This window comes from Amyelois transitella, chromosome 5, assembly GCF_032362555.1.
Source record: "Amyelois transitella isolate CPQ chromosome 5, ilAmyTran1.1, whole genome shotgun sequence".
Classification (NCBI taxonomy): Eukaryota; Metazoa; Arthropoda; class Insecta; order Lepidoptera; family Pyralidae; genus Amyelois; species Amyelois transitella.
Genome location: NC_083508.1, coordinates 1,686,180 through 1,709,927, shown reverse-complemented (window position 1 = coordinate 1,709,927; position 23,748 = coordinate 1,686,180). Strand labels below are relative to the sequence as shown.

General features: G+C 37.6%; 1 protein-coding gene across 3 annotated transcripts in view; it reads left to right on the top strand.

The window, feature by feature from the left end:
* Nucleotides 1-23,748, top strand: part of LOC106138439 (protein outspread) — a 290,023-nt gene that overhangs the window by 256,173 nt on the left and 10,102 nt on the right. For all 3 annotated transcript variants that reach the window (XM_013339589.2, XM_060944352.1, XM_060944351.1), the window contains exons 5-9: nt 1,649-1,721; nt 4,065-4,226; nt 19,261-19,389; nt 22,616-22,770; nt 23,386-23,736. In XM_013339589.2, the coding sequence (XP_013195043.2) occupies nt 1,649-1,721; nt 4,065-4,226; nt 19,261-19,389; nt 22,616-22,770; nt 23,386-23,736 (870 nt within the window). The remainder of the gene's footprint in view (nt 1-1,648; nt 1,722-4,064; nt 4,227-19,260; nt 19,390-22,615; nt 22,771-23,385; nt 23,737-23,748) is intronic.

Here is a 23,748-nt window from a genome sequence, read left to right as displayed (position 1 = left end):
CAGGCATTATTTGTTCGTCTTGCCGATTGGATATATCATCGTGACTTCCATGTGAAGTGATCTTTAATAGTCAAGGTCAACAATGATTTTGAACAAGCATTTACCCGCGACTATGTCAATTTTGTGTTCCACATCAGGTTTTCATAAAGTTAAACATACATGCAGTCATACATTTGGTCACGTCTATATCCCTTGCGGAGTAGACAGAGCCAACAGTTGCCACGGCCACGATCAGCTATTTGGCTTTAAGATAGAATTGAGATTCAAATAGTGACAGGTTGCTAACCCAGCGCCTAAATAAAATCCCAAGTTTGTAAGCCTATCCCTTAGTCGCCTTTTACGACATCCACGGGAAAGAGATGGAGTAGTCCTAATCTTTTTTTTTTATTGATGCCGGGAACCACACTGCAATTATTGATGCCGGGAACCACACGGCATAAAGTTAAACGTTAAATTAAATGCATTAGTAGAACTGTGGAATAAGGCAATCAATACATACAAAAAAAACCTGATGAGCATTTTCTTTTGGGGGGAAAAAATGAAAGGTCTGGTTCATATGACGTAGAAACCAAAGGGACCAGCTACTCTGAAATATGTACTCTGTAAAATTTGAGTATATTTAATAACCTTAATCTTTGTATTTCCAAAAACACGCAAACGGAGTTGCAGGCGTCAACTTGTGAACAATAAAATATATATACGTACATACATATATAAAATCACGCCTCTTCTCCGGAGGAGGGGTAGGCAGAGACTACCTCTTTCCACTTGCCACGACCTCTGCATACTTCCTTCGCTTCATCCACATTCATAACTCTAACAATAAAATCTCTTATTGAATCAGTGTTCTCTAATTCAAGAAATTGTTTTTTTTTTAGCTGTAAAATTAAGACTTATGAATATAATAGTAAATTCCTGTTTTTCCTTTTTGTGGACATTACGAGAAAGCATTTCTTGACCTTAACCTTACGAGCAATGTAGTTCAGATCGAGCATTTAATCAGTTTTTTCTCTTTTATTTAATTTAATCATCTCAATTCCATCGTTAAGCTATGGCTTGACATGAACATGGCCTTTCAGACTTTTCAACATCTGTCATGTTAAGTCCGTGAAGGATATAGCCGTGATTATATGTATGTATTTTTAACCAATTAATTTTATTTATCTATACTATCTATACTTATATTATAAAGCTGAAGAGTTTGTTTGTTTGAACGCGCTAATCTCAGAAACAACTGGTTCGAATTGAAAAAATATTTTTGCGTTGAACAGACCATTTATCGAAGAAGGCTTTAGGCTATATAACATCACGCGCAACTATTAGGAGTGAAGAAGTAATGGAGAATGTGAAAAATAACGGGGGAAATTATTCATCCTTGAGGGCTACAATGATGCCCAAAATAACTATACCACGCGGACGAAGTCGCTGGCACAGCTAATCACTACATAGTATAAAACAAAGTCGCTATTTTAGTCTGTTTGTCTGTATGCTTAAATCTTTAAAATTACGCAACGGATTTTGATGCGGTTTTTTGTAACAGGTAGAGTGATTCAAGAGGAAGGTTTTTATGTATAATTTTTTCCTAATTTTGCACCCGTGCGAAGCCGGGGTGGGTCGCTAGTTTACTAATAAAATGTTTTGTTCCCAGGGTCGTCATAAGCGCAACGCCACCTTCCCGGGCGGTCAGACCAGCAGTCTGCTGCAGTCTTCCACCACAAGAAGTAAGAATTATATTGCCACCATTTTGTTTAATTGTACCTATGTTATTCTTCTGTGCTTCTGATATTAAGCTCTTGTCTTGGAGTTAAAAGAAGCCACCTCCATTTTTTATATTTTCTGTTAATTTTATATTTATAAAGTTTACTAACATTTCCATTTTTCCGCAACCTACATATTTGTACCAAGTTTTATCAAAATCGGTTCAGTGTTTAGTGCTTCAATAAAATCGCGATCTTTCGATTTCCACTTGATCACACGAAACCGTTTAGCCATAACTCGACGCCATTAGAGCGATCTCACAAATTTCTTAAAATATAGAATAATCAGAGTTGTCACTTGCTAATTAAACGGTGCTTGTGATAATAAAAGAGATTTCTGAGGACGTTTGGCCACGTGGAAACGATGCATGGAGACAGGTCACGTAGAAAGGATGCATGAAGACAGGTTGACTAAGCAAATGTACAAGGAGAGTGTAAATGGGAATGTTGGGATGGGAAGGCTTAAACGAACTACCTTGATCAAATCAGGGACGTCATGGCGTAGGTCTGATCAAGTATACCCAAAGCCGCCTTACTTGCATGAAGTGTGTTATGAACGTGGATGAGGCGAAAGAAGTACGCAGGTATCGTGGCAAGAGGAAGGATGTGGTCGCTGCCTACCAGTTTATGTTTATTTTGTTGTTTTACTAAGTTGTCTTACTAGTAGAACTACTGGGAAGTTTCTTTTCCAAAAATCGAATTAATCAAAACTGTAAACCAAGTTTAATGCCACTTCCAAAGCAGCAGCAGGTGCAGAAGAAGCGGTAACAAACTGCACTGCAGCATTTTCTTAAATAATGACAAAATCACAATGTGTGAATGTCAAATATAAATAAAATTGACGTACAGAGTGTACTGAATTTTAATTTGTTGTCTGTTACCGAATTTTAATGTTATCTGTGTTTTATTTAGTCACATAAATTCTTCTGATCTCCCATTACTTTGTATCAATTTTGCTGATCGCAAATATAATTGCTAATGACAAAGGACTGAGCTATCTAACCGGCAATTTACCGTAAGCCATGATAAGTACCATTAGTGAGGCACTGCGGGAAATGATATCAACAAAATACACCAAATTAGGGACTATTCAGGCGGGCACCGTGTGATTATGGCCTTTGGATCGTTGTTTATAAATGTTTAATAATTCCTTTAGAACAGCGTTTAATTTTTATTTATTTATTTTTTTGTTGTAAACCTATCGTTTACTTTTTTTTTTTTGATGTATGCTTCTGTAGTTACATTATTTAAATATAAATTGTAAAAGAAAACTAGTTTGAAAATTATAAATTTATCACGCGTTGGAGGACCTCTCACAAAGAGAAAAGGTCGTACAAACAAACAATTTCTAAAACAATTGTAAATGTCTAGCGCACGTGAAGCAGGGTTGGGTCGCTAGTTTGCAAATAATAACGCTTTCACTGGTAGTTATCATGTACAGTTAACTGCATATCAAGTTACTTTGCACGGATCGCATCTGACGCGGCAATAGAGGCCAATTCGCAGTGAATGATACAGGTTGATGTGGTGTTGACTGTACGTATTCACCTATTGCACTTGCCGAGTGTACAAAACATGGTACACGGTGTTGTGTTGCGTTTTATCACGTGACCCAATGGCTTAGTTAGGACACACAGCAGGGAAACAATGTATATTATGATAATAAATTGTATTGGCTACATGCAGTAAGGCTTCTAGAAAGAAAATTATTGACGGTATAATTTAGCCTTATATAGATTACTACCTACAAGTGGTCGTCTAACTTATCTCACACTAGCTGTGCCCGCGACTTCGTCCGCGTGAAATAGTTATTTTGGGCATCATTATATGTACTATATATGTTACAATTGAATTGTACCAAGACACAACTTAATCCTGAAGAAATTCTTTCTAATCAGTAGACCTGTGGCTGTCAACTCTTTTCGGGATCATTGGCTCTGTCTACCCAATGATGAATGAAGACGTGATATTTGTACGAGACCCTATGTTCATAAATGGTGTTTTTTATAATTTTTTATACATAAACACTTGTTATAGATGCCGTGTGGTTCCCGGCACTAATACAAAAAAGAAAAGGACCACTCCATCTCTTTCCCATGGATGTCGTAAAAGCCGACTAAGGGGTAGGCTTATAAACTTGGCATTCTTCTTTTAGGCGATGGGCTAGCAACCTGTCACTGTTTGAATCTCAATCCTATCTTAAAGCCAAATAGCTGAACGTGGCCTATCAGTCATTACAAGACTGTAGGCTCTGTCTGCCCCGCAAGGGATATAGACGTGATTGTATGTATGTATGTATGTTATCAGAGTACTCGGCCGACGCGTCTACTCTCCGCGACGTGGCGGACGGGTGCGGGGGGGCTCGACCGCGGTACCGCGCGGGGGGCACCACCACGTGGCCGGGGCCCCGCGTTCAGCCGCCCCAGCCGGAGATACCGAGCCTGGCGTCAGCACCCATCGACACCAAAGGTCAGTTTCTTTATGTATTAAGAAGAAAATTGTAGAAGATTCTAGCAACTTCTACCTAGACATACTTTTGTCCTACTATGTATTTTTTACCTTTTTTGCCTGCAAATAAATTTATTCATTCATTCATTCATTCTTCTATGAAAGTCTTGACTTACTTGACTTAAGGTCCTATGTCCCCTAGCTGGGGCAGAGGGCATCCACAGTGCGTCGCCATCCCGCTCGGTCTTGAGCTTCGCGCTTTTCTATGACAGTACCGATATAGAATTGGGAGTTGTTGAGCCTATTACAGTGTTCCATTTTTTCTAATAGCTGTCCCGGCAAACGTTTTTTTGCCGTATAAATAATTTTTAAGTAATTTCTAGTTAAAACCTACCATTTCTATTATATATGTATTCTAACTATTGGTTTAATTACCACGACCCCTATTTTCATTAACTACACCTTTATGTTATAAAATTATGGACCTAATAAACATGTGGATATAAAGCCGCATATGGAAATTGCGTAAAAATTTCGAAATAATCACACGTCGAAGGCGCCAGTACACCCACCACCATCAAAAATAAATTTAATAGATAGATCACTTTTAGGATATAATTACGAAAATACATAAGTGTGGCGGCCCATTCATAAAACGGAACGTATCGCAATATTATAATGACTGTGTTTTAAAATGGCGCGGGGGCGGGAAATCACGATAGAATTTCCGCTGCATGGCAGAACTTTATCGATATCATTTCGGAAGTTTGTTCATTGCGTAGGATTTTTCTTATGAAATTGTAAAATTATGGAAATTCCCACGTGAACGAAGCCTGGAATAAATAAGTCAATTTTTATATAATACAAATACAAAATTAAACCCAAACATACAAATCTAAAATCAGTAGGTGTCACTAAAATATACATACATATAATCACGTCTCAGCCCCTTGCGGGGTAAACAGAGTCTCTGTGGCTCTGTTTACCCCGCAAGAGCTGTCTGCAGAGATTGAACTGAGATTCAAATAGTGACACTTAAACATACCTCCTACGTTTTACGATGTTTTCACAATTCAATTAACATTCATATGCAAAGCATAACCCACATTCGGCAGTCGGTTAAAAAATCAAAACAAGTCATAAAACACAGAAAACCTGCCTTCATAACGAGTTTTTGCCAATAACGGCATCCTGTAATCCTAGATATACGCTCGCATACGTCATACTAATTTTATGATTAGAAGCACCGTTTGACAAGTCCAAACTAGTTGCAAACGGGACCTCTGGCACAGATTCTAGGCAGGATAAGATAATGTAGGCATGCGGTAGCCGGGGTCATATACCCGAAGAGCTACCTTGAATTATGTATGTGAAGTCGGGTTCACAACAACTGTGTGATCGTTCACATTGTATCTAATCAAAGGATAGGTTATTAAAGTAACATAAAATGATGTAATTATGTAAATATAATAACAGTTTAATAATACGGTCATTGAATAAATCACGTGGGAAAAAGTTTATAAGTTGAATAAAATTATTTCTTTACTTTCTTGTTCTTATTTTCTTTAGAGCCAAAAAAGATAAATTAATACCCTACTCGTAACATACCCACCCCTTACCATAACATTTACTGGGTTTTGTCATATACTATACATAATACTATATTTAATAATAAACACTTATATAGATAAACATCCAAGACCCAGACCAACCAGAAAAAGTTATTTTTCTCCTCATGCCCTGGCCGGGATTCGAACCCGGGACCTCCAGTGTCGCAGACAGTGCGTATTACCGCTGCGCCACAGATGCCTTAACAAAAGCTGCTAAACCCACGGGAACCCAGCATATGCTGATAATTATACATACATACATACATAAAATCACGCCTCTCTCCCGGAGGGGTAGGCAGAGACTACCTCTTTCCACTTGCCACGATCTCTGCATACTTCCTTCGCTTCATCCACATTCATAACTCTCTTCATGCAAGCTCGGCGGTTTCGGGTACTTATAATTGGCGAGGAATCCCGTTCCGCGTGAGTCATGGAGGTGTGAGGTACGGCACCGTTGCTGGAGATGCATTAGCTTGACCCCACGCTAACTCCGTGGTAATAGAGAATAGTGACAAGTAATTATTATAACTTACAGCCTATAGGTTTTCCGGAAGCGTGGAGTTGAATTAATCGAGTGTCTCGCGGCATTACATATGTAGGTATAATACTAAGTCTTTGAGATTATCTTTAGTTCTATAGTTTGTAATGACACTGTCCATACTAATGTAATAAATACTGTGATGTGTGGTCAGTTAAGAATAGGACACTCAATATATTTTCCATACAGATACATAAAATCACGTCTATATCCCTTGCTGGGTAGACAGAGCCAACAATCTTGAAAAAAAATATAGGCCACGTTCAGCTGTTTGGCTTGACGTGATATACATAGATCTGATATGATAGAATTAAGATTCAAATAGTGCAAGGCCCATCGCCTCAATGAAGAATTCTAAGTTTAAAGCCTATCCCTTAGTTGCCATTTACGACATCCATGGCACAGAGATGGAGTTATTCTATTCTCTTTTCTTCATTGGTGCCGGGAACTTCTCTTAACTTTAAATAATTATAAGATTGCACTAATACGTTACTATTAAAATGCCTATTAACACATCCTCCATGGTGGATTCCTTTAAGCGCCTGCTACCGGCCGTTACTCATGGCCGTAAAGGTCGCATCGCAGATTACAGTCACAACGCAGTCCTAACGGGCCCTAATTAGCTCTCCAGCGTCGCTGAGAGATTTACAGTCACCTCGCGGGACGCACCTGCCGCGCGACTATGTCTATTGTTAGTCTTTTATTTATTTAAATTTTACATACGTACATACATATAATCACATCTATATCCCTTGCGGGGTAGACAGAGCCAACAGTCCTGAGCGGACTGATAGGCCACGTTCAGCTATTTGGCTTTAAGATAGAATTGAGATTCAAATAGTGACAAGTTGCTAGCCTATCGCCTAAAAAAAGAATCTCAAGTTTGTAAGCCTATCCCTTAGTCGCCTTTTACGACATCCATGGGAAAGAGATGGAGTGGTCCTATTCTTTTTTGTATTGGTGCCGGGAACCACACGGCACTTAAATTTTTATGCACGAAAATGTACAACAGGTGGACTTAAAGCCACAAGGCATTCTCTGCCAGTCGAACCTTTGGACCAAACTGAGATGGACGTACGGGTGGTGCGATAACTGTAAAAAAAAATAAGAAGAAAAATTTATGGTCAGCGTCAAGTGAATTAGGAGTTTGTAGAACAATATTTGAATTCTTTTTTTTTTTTGCAATATCGAAGTTTGTTGTGTGAAACCTCTTTCTTGCAGTTAGCTAAGGCTATAAATAAGGATTTGTTGTAGGGCTCTGTCCACCCCGATTTTGGATATTCCCTTCTCTCTCGTTTTAGCGTATTTATATAAATAATATCACGTCTAAACGTCGTACGTATATCACGTCAATACATATAATCACGTCTATATCCCTTGCGGCAAGATCAGACAGAGCCAATTGTCTTGTAAAGACTCAAAAGGCCAAGTTCGGCTGTTCCACTTAAGATGTAATTGAGATTCAAATAGTGACAGGTGCTAGCTCATCGCCTACAAAAAGAATCCCAAGCTTATAAGCTTTTCCCTTAACCGCCTTTATGACATCCGTAGGAAATATAGGGAGTGGTCCTATTCTAAAGCGCCGGGGACCACACGGTATTTTTTTCCGTATTCCCGATTATATTATATATTATATATTAAGCCTAATGCCCCACAAAACAGCATAAACACGACCATGTTTTACACTTGAAAAGATTTCTAAGAACGTAGAAGAAGCGTATTTAAGAACGCAGTTTTAAATACGCTTTAATGTGGTTGTAATATATACAACTTAAGCATAATTACTCGTAAATTTTGAGGGCAAAATTTGCGATGCAAATTCCCATGGCTTGCTGTGGGTTGGCTGTGGGTCGTATGTCTGTCTGTTGCAAGTATCTTGATGCATGCGCCTGAGTTATTCACTGACGTCACACCGGGGATCGGATGAAAGTCGGGTTAGATGGAGAAAGTTATTGACATCTTCGATGTTCGAATTGAACTGTGGAGGATTTACGTTTGAGTATTCAAGTCACAGATAGAGTGGCTTAGCCGTGTGGTTTCCGAGAAAATAGGGCATTATCATTCTCAGATTTCATCAGCGCTCGAACGATTTAGGTGCCAAATAAATAGCGTGATGCACAGGTCAAATTCTAGCGCGACCACGTACCGATGACCCATTTCTAAGTGGACTTCATTACAGTTTGTGAGAAACTCTAGCTTTGAGTAGGTCCAGTATTATGGTTATTTGGTCGCACGGTTCAATTCAATAAAAAAAAACTCATGAAGAAGTAGGTGGGTGTGGCGAGATCACTAATGTCACACAACAGCTCTCAATCGTTGTGAAGAAAATGACCCGCTCGGCCAAAAGCAGCGAACAGTCTAAATCGCGCAAACAAAGATTCCGCGGATTGGAGCATAAATACAACCTCCGACTCAACATCGTCGGAGCCGCGGTTCCCCAGGCATAAAACCTAGCCTGGCGGAAGATCTTCCCTTTGGTAGCGGTCGAGCCGAATCATCGCTCCCGCTACAGTGGGTATTCAATTCAAAAGATTTACAGGCTTTTCCTGCGTCTGCGTTTGCGAAAGATCCATTTTACTATAATAACAACGTATAATTTATGTCGTAAATGTTAATCGCTCAATATAGTTGCTTGGCATTCTCCAGACAGGATATGATACAAATACCGAGATTTTCCACACGCTATACATTAAGTGCAGAATTAAGAGAGGTTTCAAGGAATGTCTTAATATTCACGTTTTTTCTTAGGAATATATAGTATATTTTCTTGCTTTGAGATATGTTACTGCGCTTAGGCAAAGACCAGTGTCAAATAATAATAGCAGATTCATTTATTTATTCAACCTCAAAGTGCATTCTCAGCTGGATCCGCTAAGACAGCGTGAATGTAATGCTTTACATGATGTCAAAAGATTTGGCAATGTTCACCAATCATTATATTATTATTACTTTAATCTGGTGCTCGTGATATTTGAAAGAAACGTGAAAGAAAATGTTCTTTGTTATTTCTCTGTACCAAATTAAAAAAAAAGATTGATTTTGTTTTTTTTTTCAAAGACAACTTGATTCCGTTTATAATATTAGTATAGACATGGATAACTGCAATTTTACCTTCAATTAATTTTCCGTGCTGATCATAAAGTGTTTAATAGACCATCAGCGAGTTAACCGTCCGTTAGATCGGCGATTAGTGTCGATTAGAGATGCGTGGGCGCAGCGCACGCGGCCTTGTCGCGCCGATGATAAATGTGTCAATCGGCGTAAAATACCGTCTTATTTATACGTGACTAGATGGGCCTTAGGTTTTGAAAGGTTTGATTTGTTACACATTAAATATTACTCGGGTCTTGGGAATTTTCAAAAGAATATGGGTGTGCTAAATTTTAGCTAAATCTTTGTATGCTTATGTTCAGCTATGGACAAAAATATACAAATATTTTCGTAATTTCCTTAGATTCTTCCATAGTGGATGCCTACGTCATTTCTAACTTTCGGCTGGTTAGCTAGTGAATACATTTTATCTTATTTATTTTAATTTAAAGTCAAGAGCATTTGCAAATGTAAACGAGTGACAAACTTGCGTACTCGCAATTTTTCGTATTCATTATATTATTAAGAAATCCGATCAGCACCTTCGGCTGTTCTTTGCTAAATTCGTCAATCGCCTTTTCCTTTTAAATACAGAAATATATTAATCTCGCTTCTTATGGCGGAATAAATGGCAATGCAGCGGTTATGGGATTGTTGTGCTTGCCGTTTCCTCGTGGATCACGCTTCTGACATTACCGATATTATTTATGGTTTTCGATAACAGTTGCCTAATCGCAGCCTAAAATCGAGCAGAGTGGGAGCTGTTCGATCCGCCATTTTGTATCACTCGAAAAAGCTCTGTATGTTGAACAATGAAACAGGAAAAATTTGGACCACTGGATACTTAGTGATTTGAAGGATTAATGCATATTCACGGCTTTATCCTTCGCGGGTAATAATAATATTTTTAGTTTGTAATTTAGAATAGTTTTTTTTTATTATTAAATAATTAATACTAGTTTATATTATTTAGTAGGAGTTAAAAAACTTAATAAAAGTTGTATATATTTTAACAAGAATATGTTATACGAAAGATTCTATAAAATTCTGGTCTCGCGGGAATTTCGGGAAACCTATTCTTCGCGGGTTATATATTGTCGAAATAGCAGGCAGTAGTGGGCAGAGGGTTAACTGTTTTAGATACTAAATTAAAACCTGACCTGGTAAGTCAGGTTATACAGGAAGCGACACCCGCCTAATCCACGCAACGTTGCAGTGGAACCTCACCCATATTGGCAAGGACTAAGGTCCATGGTTATATACCAACTAGTTATAGCACTAGCCATAAGCAATCACAGCATTACCAGAAACTGCCGAGCTTTAAGTTATGAATGTGGATGAAGCGAAAGAAGTGTGCATGGATCGTGACAAGTGAAAAGATGTAGTCTCTGCCTAACCCTCCGGGAAAGAGGCGTTATGATTTATGCATGTACAGCACTAAATAAATTTTGACATTCCATATTAAATTGAGCGATCAACATTACAACCCCCTTCCGAATCCTTATAAATGCTTAGTGACAGTAGCCCAGGGAGATAATAGTTAAAACTCCAGCAGAATTGTGACCATGATCAGCCTGGGGCGGATTTTAGGAGGCGGAGAATGCATAATGGTGGAATGACAGGGGAGGAATTTCGTGTGGGCGTTCCGTGCTCTGTGGCATTACCTAACCATAGACTATTTGCACTATAACCTATCGCAATTACATCTTAAGATCGTTCAGCTAATGTTAGTATTAACTCGCTAACTGCAAGCCATCATTTCCACCGTATTTGCTGAATTCGCAACGCCTCATAATTCATATAAACATAATTTTAGATAACTTAAATGCTAAGCCTAAATAGGTAAATGTTTGTAACGCTTAGTTATTAGTTGTCTGTTAAAGGCATGTTCGGATAATGGAGTTATGCATTCAAAGTCTTTTGGCGAAAGATTGCTTGCGTAAGATGTGGGAAGTCAATTTAAACTATGTTTACGCATATATTAATGTAGCGCGTAGAAAGATATAGTCTCTGCCTACCCCTCCGGGAGATTATAGGTAGTTAACGAAGGAACGACAAACGAAGAACCTATTATAAGGTTAGCTTTGACTGTGAAATGAAGATTTAGTTCGTAATGCTGAAGACTCTAGATTTTATTTCGGAGATTTTTTTTAAATTTATTGTGTTCATATGTTTAGTCTATCTCCTCTTTCTGTACGGCCACGGACAGAGACGTTCAGCTGTCTGGCTTAATGATAGTGTTGAGATTTTAAAAAATACATGTTTTTGGCCCATCACCTTAATGAAGAATCCAGAGTTTATCCTATCCTATTCCTTAGTCGCCCTTTACGACATCCATGAGGTTTTTTATTAATGGTGCCGGGAACCACACGGCACTGTGAAAGGTTGTGGCACAATATCATATTGTATAATTATTATCTATGTTACAGTTAAAACTGGTTTTTAGTTAGAACGCGTTTTCCCTAGTTAGAACTAGTTTTTACTAAATGCCTTTGTTAAAACTAGAATTAACTAATTTTTTGTATTGGTGCCGGGAACCACACGGCATAGAAAGTGCTGACCACAATTCATTCCTCTCAGCTCTGTCTTACAATATAAAAACATCTATACCACCAACTTGCGGATATATTAAGACAATTTGATAATATTTTAATTTCAATGGATTTTTTATTTTTCTAAATATATAAAAGGATAAGTGAGGTAATTCAGAATTGATTTAAAAGGATGTGAACCAGAAACACAGCTAAAGGAAAAGTATTTACCTCACTCTCGATGTCGGCCGCGGTCGCGGTCTGTCGATCGTCACGGTAGCACGAGTTTATAGGCGCGTGCGCAGAATAACACACCTAAATAAATACTCATTTGATGACTCATTATTTTTGAGAAAATACTTGTATTTTTGTTTAAAACGAAAAAAAAAACCTTACTAGACCGATTTTTATGATATTTTACATTGAGAGAAAACCTTAATGTGTAACATAGACACATTGGGAAAGAGGACTGAATATATATTGTATTCAGCGAATCATTTTTTTTATATTTGTTAATAGAAATAGGCTTGTACTTGCCTTGTTAAAATCTTGCGATTTATCCTATGATCTCCATGAAAAAAAAACACCTTTAAAGAATTCAAAAGTATTCTCAAACGATGATAGAATCATAAAATACTTTTTGATGTTCTTTTGTCCTTTCTTAGAATAGACCCCGTCTTAACCCAATGTAACCTTTTCATCTTGACCACGGGCAATGACCTCAGTCATTAAGTTATTAATGGCCCGTCCGAGTCGGTGACGTGTGCCGGAGATCCGTCATTTTTCGCCGACAAGTTAGATCTGAGACAGATGTTGATAAAAAAAACTGTTGTTACCTACGTGACAAAAAGTTGATGGTTGGTGATAGCAATAATGTGTAGCAAATGAACTTTAGCTTTGATCAGTCTTATTTAAATGGTTTTTTTTATTGAGAATTGAGAATTGTACCTCAGGTAAGCTCTTACATTAGGAGAGACATAAAACCGAACAGTCTCTTGCGATGTTCCTACTAATTGACTGACCGGACGTAGATACATTAACGTATATGCAAACGGTATTATTTATAAGTAAATAAAAGACTATCATGCTTAGCTAATTTTGGTAGAAAATAGTATAATTTGAATAATGCCATTTTAGAAACGAAAAATAAAAGTCATCGACGCATGTCGGCGATGTCCATCGCGGCATTCGCTGATTCAGAGTTCAACCATTTGTACCCTTTTGATACTAAACCAAATTCGTCACGATCTGTATGACTTTTTGTGTGTCGTCATACCCGGATACCTGGGATTAACATATGTTTAATAGCCAGTATTTTCCTAAACGCAAAACATAAATAAATTCCGAGAACAAACGCCGGTGAATCGGGAAGGAAAGTGGAATTATCAGAATAGTTTCCGCCTGGCGGGCTTGCGTGATCAATTGAGTATCAGTATTAACGAATTCTGGTGGAAAGTGGTACAGCATCTTCATAGAGCAGAGGAAATTTCACGCCCGAGAGATATCCACACATACATAAAATCACACTACTTTTAAGGATGCAGAGATTAAACCTTTCTACTTGCCACGTTCACTGTATTATATACTGTATTCGTTTCATCCGTAGGGTAATTAGGTATTATAATATAACTCTACTCGCTTTACCCGTAAGTAACGGGTAAGACAGAGCCGATCACCATATAGACCAAAAAGACACGTTTCAACTGGACTGCTAAAATTCAAAGGCAAGTTTCAAACAAGTTACAAATATGCTGTAATTCGCTCGACTGCTTCGTTTCTGACTCATCGCTACATGAAGCAGAAATAACGCTACAAAAATTAATACCACGCCGCACGTACGAACTGCTATTTATCATTTAATATTTAACACACAGAACAAAAACCAGGGAGACAGCAAATACGACTATTACGAGGCAACGACCCCAAGCTTTGGGTTCAACCCGGGCTTTCGCCATTTTTAGGGTTCAACAGTTACAAAGAAAACCTCTAAATCTCAGCTCCGTTATAGGGCCATTTAAGTAAACGTGCGTGGAAAGGTGATGAGGTTCTTTGGTGATTTTCGGGAATAGATTCAGTAAACGAAGTGTGAGTACTATCGGTACTGTCTACCCCGTAAGGGATGGAAACGTGATAATTGTATGTCGTATTCGTAAAGTAACCGAACTTGTAAATCGAATATTTTTTTACTCTCTGTTATTATGTATGTCTGTTGTTGAAGTGAAATTAAAATATTTATTGCTTTAAAAAATTCGCTATTTTTCACACTCCCAAATCCCATTCGCATGTCACTGTAATGAGCGACTAATAATGCCTATGCCCACACTGGGCCCGACACGCCCTTGACCAGTTTTTTTGCGCTACACAACGGGCCCCGTCAGGCGAATTTGACTATTCAATTCAACTGATTGCGAGATACGAAGTATGCTATTGTGACGTTCAGATAACTGCGATAGTTTTGTCGATGATGATTTTGACTGTTGGTGATCATTTTAGCATAATTGACGTCTTAATTCGGGTGTTAGAAGCTTAGATTTTTAAACTTAACGCTCCAACTAGTAATTGTAGTAGTTGCGCTGTAAAAACAGGTTTGATAACCAATGAAAAAAATAACAGGACCGCTCCATCTCTTTTCCATGGATGTCGTAAAAAGCGACTAAGGGATAGGCTTGCAAACTTGAGATTCTTCTTTAGGCGATGGGCTAGCAACCTGTCACTATTTGAATCTCAATTCTTTCATCAAGCCAAATAGCTGAACGTGGCCAGTTAGTCTTTTCAAGACTGTTGGCTCTGTCTACACCGCAAGGGAAATAGACGTGACCATATGTATGTATGTATGTTGTGATAACTTCTAATGACTATTTTTCATCTTTCTTCTTTCTTTTCATACTTTCAGTCATTCAAATTGAAGGTGGAAAATGTTTTTACTATAGAGTGATACCGCCAAATATGGCAGAAGTGTAGTATAGCAGTATTCTCATCTCAAGACTATAAAATTAATTATTCTAATTTGCCAAGTGGATGTCATACCATAGACAAGATGAATAGACAATTTATAGATTTGATGAGAATTCAGAAGATCTTACCCTTTTCAATACTTTACCAAATTCTTGCAAATCATACGAAAATCGCTTACGTTTGAAGATATCCCTCTTCATTTGAAGTCAGGATTATTACAAATCTAAAAATCTAGAGTTATGTGACAGAACACTAATGTTAATCCACGTGCTAGCCCACTCGGCTCGCGGCAAGGTGGATCTCAAGGGCTGCCACCGACCATGTAGTAAACATGGTCGGTTCCTGAATATTTCATGAGGTAATTTTATTTATCCTTTGGCAAATATCTATATGTCTTTGAGTAGAACTTTTCCAAGTTTAACAAAATTACTAAAGGGTCGAGAGGAAATATGACCCATCTTCCCTCTGTATCTTTAAAGTAATCCGAATTGTCAAAAAGAGAGAGATGGGCGCTATTTGAATGAGATAAGGCTTTCGTTACATATTGTATTCCCGGCACCAATACAAAAAAGAATAGGACCACTCCATCTCTTTCCCATGGATGTCGTAAAAGGCGACTAAGGGATAGGCTTATAAACTTGGGATTCTTTTTTAGGCGACGGGCTAGCAACCTGTCACTTTTTGAATCTCAATTCTATCATTAAGCCAAATAGCTGAACGTGGCCATTCAGTCTTTTCAAGACTATTGGCTCTGTCTACCCCGCAAGGGATATAGACGTGACCATAAGTATGTTGTATGTATATCGTGTGCCAACCCTACTGGCGATTATGCGCACGGTGGGTGTCTGATTTACACAGACCCAGTTCGATTCCTATTTATTGTAACAGCTTTATGTGTCCGCAGAATATTTAATTAATTGCTAAAAGTTGACATCCTTGCATTATACCCTTAGTCGGGGAGGCCGGCGACAACGAAAGCCCAAAATATATCTAAAATTTATAGATACAGGATATAACTTATGAGGAAAACTTATAACAAAGAGAAAAATATGCAATTAATTTCTGATTCTTTTAAATGTAAGTTTAAGTTTAATTAAATAAAAGCGGGTAATAGCTTGGAAGTTGGACTAATGAGTTGAACAAATTTCGGTTTTTTATGTAACAATAATATTTAAAGTAAATGGAATATATTTAATAAACAATCAGTCATCAGTAAATTGCTTCGGTAAAAAGCTACAATAGTTCAACTAAAATCGTTGTCGCCTTTAATTTTTTTTAACGAACGTATAAGTCTTATAAAACTGATATAAATCACTAAGTTGAACTCCGATACAAAATTCCGAAACAATTTTAATAATAAAATATTTTTTTAACAATCAAATCCTATTTAAGATGTAGGTAGTTACAAATCGTTTAGAAAGAAAACGTGATAATTTCTAGAAGCTTCATAAACAGCACTCATAAAATCCGAACACGGCATTTCTATAAATCTTATCGGCTCATTAAGTTTACACGAGACAAACAAACAAATGAACAATGCTCATATTTTTTCATGGTGCTGGAATTGAAGCAGGTAGGGCTGTCAAAATTCTGTAGAAATCTTAAAATAATCCATCTAGATATGACAGTGAAAAACAATATAAATAGTTAAACAGTTTAGTAGGGTGGTTGTATAAAGAAACAGAAGGATTTTACACATACTAACACTACGCCTCTTTTGTAGGGGTAAACAGAGACTAAATCTTTCCACTTGCCACGATCTCTGCATACTTCTTTTATTTCTATCATTAATCTTTTTAGAAGGATTTATATAAATTTAAAGCATTTATTTGACTGGCTTTGTAAGTTCCCTCAGACGTGTTAGTCAGTAAAGACTGTCCGTTTCATATGTGCACCCTAAATTTGTTTCTGATGACAATAATGGAATTCTAAATCCAAAATAGCAGACAAACTAAATGAAAAATATTGGCTAAAGAGAAAAGATATAAATACAACTTCTGCAAATTATTTTTAAGAGTTCGAAAATACACATAATTCGTCATTCAATTTCTTTTGAATTTGTTGCACAAAATTCAAAGAGGTTACGACTGGCCATCTTAAAAGAGAAATTAAAGAACGTCGCGGAAACAGTAGTTAACATAGTACCTACAATTTTTAAACATAAACATCAAAATTTCTATATCATAAATGTATATAAATAACACAAGTTCAGTGATCTTCGAGAATAAGTGCAGTTTTACTTCAAATCATTATTTCTTCACTTCATCTCCTTTTCCACTTCGAGAATAAGTGCAGTCAATAAGTGCTTCAAATCATTATTTCTTCACTTCATCTCCTTTTCCAAGTTTCAGCACGTTATGGAATAAACGTTGAACTAAAGAATTAGTTCAACGTTTATTCTTATCTAACATGACACAACCCTAATGCAGACCGCAGTTGATATGTCATCCGTTGCGATTTACAGACAAAAAATAATACATATGAATGAAGTAGAACTAGTGGTATACATCATTGACGCCCGCTGAGCGCGCATTGCCGCTTCTATAAGGCTCGTAACTCTTTGAAGCAAAATGGAGGTTGCACTAACACCTCATTAGGAATTACTTTTGCTTATCCCCTCAATTTTTGCCATGTTTTGGTGAGAGATTGAAAGGTTGTTTTCTGGTAAGGATTTTGTTGAATTTTTTAAATATCATATCTTGTTCTTATGATGTTTTGAGATTTTTTAGAATACTGCATTTACCAATAATAATTCTTCCTTAAAAGGTTAATATAACAGGTTTTAGCTTGAATTTGTCATGAGGTTACGGGTTTTTATGGTCACCTGCCAATTTGATACAAAGCCGATTTAGGAAAATTCGATTGAATGTTTTAGTAATTAAGTCGTCGGATTAAAGGAACCCTATATCTTTCTCTCTCTTAACTATATATGCGTGATATTCCAAAAAGAGATTATATTAATAATATATATCACTACAAAGTATAAAACAAAGTCGCTATTTTAGTCTGTTTGTCTGTATGCTTAAATCTTTAAAATTACGCAACGGATTTTGATGCGGTTTTTTGTAACAAGTAGAGTGATTCAAGAGGAAGGTTTTAATGTATAATAACATTTATAATTTTGCACCCATGCGAAGCCGGGGCGGGTCGCTAGTTAAATATATGTTATTCAGTAGAAAACCTGTGAAGAGGTTACAAACAAACCAGCAAATAAACTCCATTTCGCATTTAAAATATAATTTGGTACTAGACTTTAACACGCAGTTAACTTAATAAATAAAAAAAGTTATACATAATTTATTCTTATTTAAAAGAATCGCTGCGTGGGTTGCATTCACTTATAGTAATTCGTTTTCAAGTACATAATTACCAGCTTGCCTACCCAGTTACCATAACTTTATTCTCATGCCTATACTTGACCTTGCATCACGCAATACTTGTGTCCACGCAACCATGCGCAGGAGTCGGCTTCACAAGATCTTTTAAAATTTAAGCATAATCTTTATTTAAATTAAAGGGATGAGAAGTAGATTTTTTCGGAGTTTAGTCTAGCAAATACAAAAGTTAGGTTCAGTCCGTAGTAATATTTTGAAGCAGAGATTATTGTTTTGTAATGTACTGTAAATATAAAATTCATAGACCTTGAGCTTTTATATTTATCTGCGGTGTAGAGCATAATCCCCGTCTGAATAGTCCCCTGGCCTTGCCTCACGCGATACACAATGTCATGCGCAGGCGCAGGGGTCAACTAAAGGGGTTATTTGGTCAGCCGGTTAGTTTAAGATCCTCAGTTATTTTTAGACGTGTTTTACACCTATTTTTAGCAAACTTTATTTGTGATATACCGTATAAGTTGTTGTTAATTCCATTACTATAAAATCAATTTGACGCGTGAAATGTACTTCTCCGCACTCCATAATATATGTTAATTAAGTCAAAATTTCATGGAGATCAGTTCAGTGTTTTGGCGTAAAAAACGGACACACAAACACAGACGCTTTCACATTTACAATTATGGTATAGATTTTTTAAAACCAATTATTTTTGAGTTAGACTTCCGTTTATTTTGAGACTCACGGCTCATCTTGTGGTGAAGGCCACTACCGATTTCCATCAAACCTACCTTAAATATGTTAAGATAAATAATTGACTTTTCATACAAAAACTTTTTCATCTGTGCGACGGAGTTTAATACATACATACATACATATGTTCACGTCTATATCCCTAGCGGGGTAGACAGAGCCACCAGTCCTGAAAAGACTGATAGGCCACGCTCAGCTGTTTGGAGTTTAATGAAAAGCTAAATGAACATTGTTTTATTGTTTCAGTATACACCGACCAGCCGGTCTCGTCAGCGTCTCCCCCCACTCGGGACAAGATCAACGGCGAGGAGAAGGCCAGGTCGCGACGCCGGGACACCTGGTCGGAGCCCAACAACCCCCCGCCGCCTGATGATGGTGAGGAACCCTTTTTTATCTTCGTTGTGGCCATCAAACTTATTTTTGATTTTCCTTTATATTTTGGTTAACTGGAAGATATCCCATTGGGGATAAGTCCGCCATTGTACATATTCATCCAATAACCGTTTTGTAATTTGTTATATTTATTTTTTATGTACAATAAAGAGTTTACAAACAAACAAACAAACTTCTTCATGAGCTTATTGTTTCTCGAATATCATACCTATTGATAGTCGAGTAATAGCTGTGGGAGCTTCACATCGCCATTTCTAGAGACGTTTTGGGATAACATCAGAAGTCACGTGCCGTGTGGTTCCCGGCAGCAATTACCAACCTGTCACTATTTGAATCTCAATTCTATCAACAAGCCAAAATGCTGAACGTGGCCTATCAGTCTTTTCGCGACTGTTGGCTTCGTCTAGCCCGTAAGGGATATAGACGTGACTATATGTATGTATGTATCAAAAGTCACATAATTCGTTATTTACCATCGATAATAATAAAGATATTGTACTAAAGTACATACATACATCCGACAGACAATTATTGACATACAGTTGAATAAAAATTTCATTTTTGAAGTCGGTCAAAAAACCTTAGTCACCACGCAACGGCCCTGACCCCGTGACCTGCGTAAACCCACAAATTACGATCGACTGTCCAATTACTCGGACATCGGGAGTTCTGCCCTCGACATTTAATAAGTTTATGATGTTCAGAAAGAGATGATAAGAATCTCAATCAATGATCGATTTTGGAGGTTCCTTCCTTGTACCATTGCAATTTTAAATTGTGTAGTAACTTTTTTTTATTTGCAAGTAATTTAAGTCCGTTCAGCAGTTGACGTTTAGTTTATTTTTATTCTTTGAAAAATTTAATACTAAAAAAAGCTAAAATGTGTTTGTGATTTGTCATCTCATCACGATTCGTCTACTTGAAAAATCTTATGAAAAATTTGAACACTCATTACTGGATTGTGACACTTGACTATTAGGGAGAATGTTAGGGAAAATACAATTAGTATTGCAATACAGTTGCTCAATAAAACTTAAGTACTTACCTACTTACAATCACGCCTATATCCCTTGCGGGGTAGATAGAGCCAATAGTTTGGAATAGACGGATTGGCCACGTTCAGCTGTTTGGCGTAATGATATAATAGAGATTCCAATAGTGTCAGGTTGCTAGCCCATCGCCTGGAGAGTCCCAAGTTTATAAGCCTATCCCTTAGACGCGTTTACGACATCAATGTGAAACAGATGGAGTGGTCCTATTCTTTTTTCTATTGGTGCCGGGAACCACACGGCACTTAAGTAAAACGTTAAAAACTTAAGCATAACGTTAACTATTGGAATGTCAATGGAAAAATTGAAATACTGAAGATTTATTAGCAGAATAACTTATGAAATTCCTGTGGAGAAACTGTTGCCGTCTGCTGGCATTGTTGCCCACAGAAATGCCACAGCCCACTTAGCACATCGAAATTAGCGCATTTAGAATGCAAGCGCATTGTTTGCATTGCACGCGACTAGGATCACCAGATCTCAATCAAAAAAGAAGACTTAAAAAAAATATTTAAAAAACTTAAAAGTAATTTAAAAAATATATGAAAAAAATTATTTTGTTTTTTTTTTATTTAAAATATTTATTTGATTGATAGTGATTGATACAGTCTACCACGTCCGTCTTAACATCTGTGACAATCGTCCTGAGACAGGGCAACACGATTTAGCTTGGATCGTGTTGACATTAGGTTATCTTAATGCTTTCCTCACGATATTCTTTCATCTTAAGCACAACTGCCAGTATTCTATTTTCATCGGGAAATAATTAATATTTTTTATTTTTAATTTATAATCTTTATTTAATTTAAATTACTCATAAATATTAACTCCTAATACGACAGAGTAGTAATGAGTGTTTAGTTCATCGTCATAGCCGATATAAACCTGCCCGCCATTCCATATTATTTTAAAATTGCGATGCCCTACAGGGTTTATATTGTACCTACTTAATAAGCAGTAAGTATATAAATCTAACCGATGTTTATGATATGCAGAGAAATTTATGAATTGAACTAGAGGCCGCCCGCGACTTCGTCCGCGTGGAAACCCTATCACAACTTAACAATCAATCCCGATACAAAAAGTAGCCTATATGTTATTCTGGGTTTTCAGCTACCTACATACCCAATTTCATCGTAATGGGTTCAGTAGATTTTGTGTGAAAGAGTAACAAACATCATACTAACATCCTGACATACTCACAAACTTTCGCATTTATAATATTAGTAGGATTGTATCTAAACCACTCTTTCGCCATCGCCTCATATACAAGATAATAATTTCGGAAATGTTTGTAACATGAGGTAACCCTACATACATTTCAACCCACACATGAGTTCTGCGCATACTGCAATAGGTATTTGGGACGACCAATAGGCGCATGAGCGTATCATATTGAAAGTTATATAGTAATGTGTATCTAATATTCCTAATCCGTGTTCCACATAACATTAATAATATTAGTTTATTGACTTACCTACCACTTAATACAAGTTTAGTTGAAATAAACCTAAATAAACAATAAAATTTATAAGTGCCGTGTGGTTCCTGGTACCAATAAAAAAAAGAATAGGACCACTCCATCTCGTTCCCATGGATGTCGTAAAAGACGACTAAGGGATAGGCTTATAAACTTAGGATTCTTCTTTTATGCGATAGGCTAGCAACCTGTCACTATTTGAATCTCAATTCTATCATCAAGCCAAACAGCTGAACGTGGCGTATCAGTCTTTACAAGACTGTTGGCTCTGTCTGCCCCGCAAGGGATATAGACGTGACTTTATGAATGGTAATGGAATATTCGTACGTGTACACGCGAAGTTTGTTTTGCCAAAATGTATCTCTCGACAAAGCAAACATCGACATCTTTGAGACATTCTCGACATAAAGTTACTAATCAGGAAACCGTCAATCAGCAACTTTAATATTCTGTGATCGTTCGAAGTTTTTGATTGGTGATGAAAATAATAAGTGTTACTGTTCAATCATCAGAAATTAATAATAGTCTGTTATTTAAGTCCGAGGCTAGGCGTCAAATATCGAGTCGAATCGAGTTCTCACTGCGTAGACGAGTTCTCACTAGGCATAACCATAGACAACACTTCAGTCCTCAACGCAAGCTTACACGCTTTAATTCCTTATCATCACCCAACTTCCAGCCACCGTCGGCGTGAGGTCACCGCTCCTGCAGCACCAGCCTTACGATGAGCAGCTTCGGGACATCGCGGCGTCCCTCACCAGGCCCCGGTCCCGGAGAGCCCTGCCCGTCACACTTGAAAGACCCACCAGGCTGCCACCACCAGATCGACTGCCGGTAAATAAAATATACTCGTGCTTCTCCAATAGTGTTACGTTGTGTCCAGGCAATGGACTTCTGTAAGGTTTTAGTAAATGTTGAAACTACGAAACAGCTAGACCCAATTGACTGATCAATTTAATTTGGCTTAATCACCTCAGTTATGTTTTTTCATGTTTTTTAATGTAGACAATGTGCATTCGTCCACGATTTAGATTTAAGAGATATTTTTAAATTGACGTCCGTTGAAAATGCTGCATTTTAGTTTGTTCCGCCGCTTCTTCTACACATGTGCTTTGGAAGCGGTAGTAGTTATAATTAAATTTAATTGATGTGAAGGCTATAAGTGGTACCTTTCTATTCTATGATATAGTAAAAACGCAACATTGTTTTTTTACATTATGTACCACTATTGTGCAACACCCCTTCTTCCAGAGATTCGTATCATTTGTCTGAGGTTACATAACGTTTTTATCATCCCTATTGATGAACTCCCGATGGAAACTTTTCTAGGAACTGCTTCCAGAGTCCGCATGTATCCACTCTGAAATAAAGCCTACTAATGACATACAATTCACATGTGTATACTTTTAAAAACCAACAGTCTTTAAAGCCTTTTATTACTATTTCCAGGCTCGTGGAACACCAGACGGGGCTGTACCACCAGAAGAGAACACCTCAAGCTCGTCCAGCGAAGGCAGCGAACCGACGGACGTGGTAGAAACCAACGAAAATGGGGAGCCTGGCCGAGTCGAACTACCAGCTGAAAGACTCCTCCACGCCAGGGCTGGGTGGCTCCAAAGACGAGGCCCTGGCGGCTACTCCAGACATTGGTTCGTCCTGAGAGGAGCAGCGCTGCTGTACTTCAGGGACCCTCATGCGGAACACAGAGGACTTATGGATGGAGTGATAGACTTGAGTGGAGTGGCCAGAGTAGTGGAGCTGCCGACTACAGCGTCCACTGGATACGCTTTTGAAACTGAGGTATTATTTTTA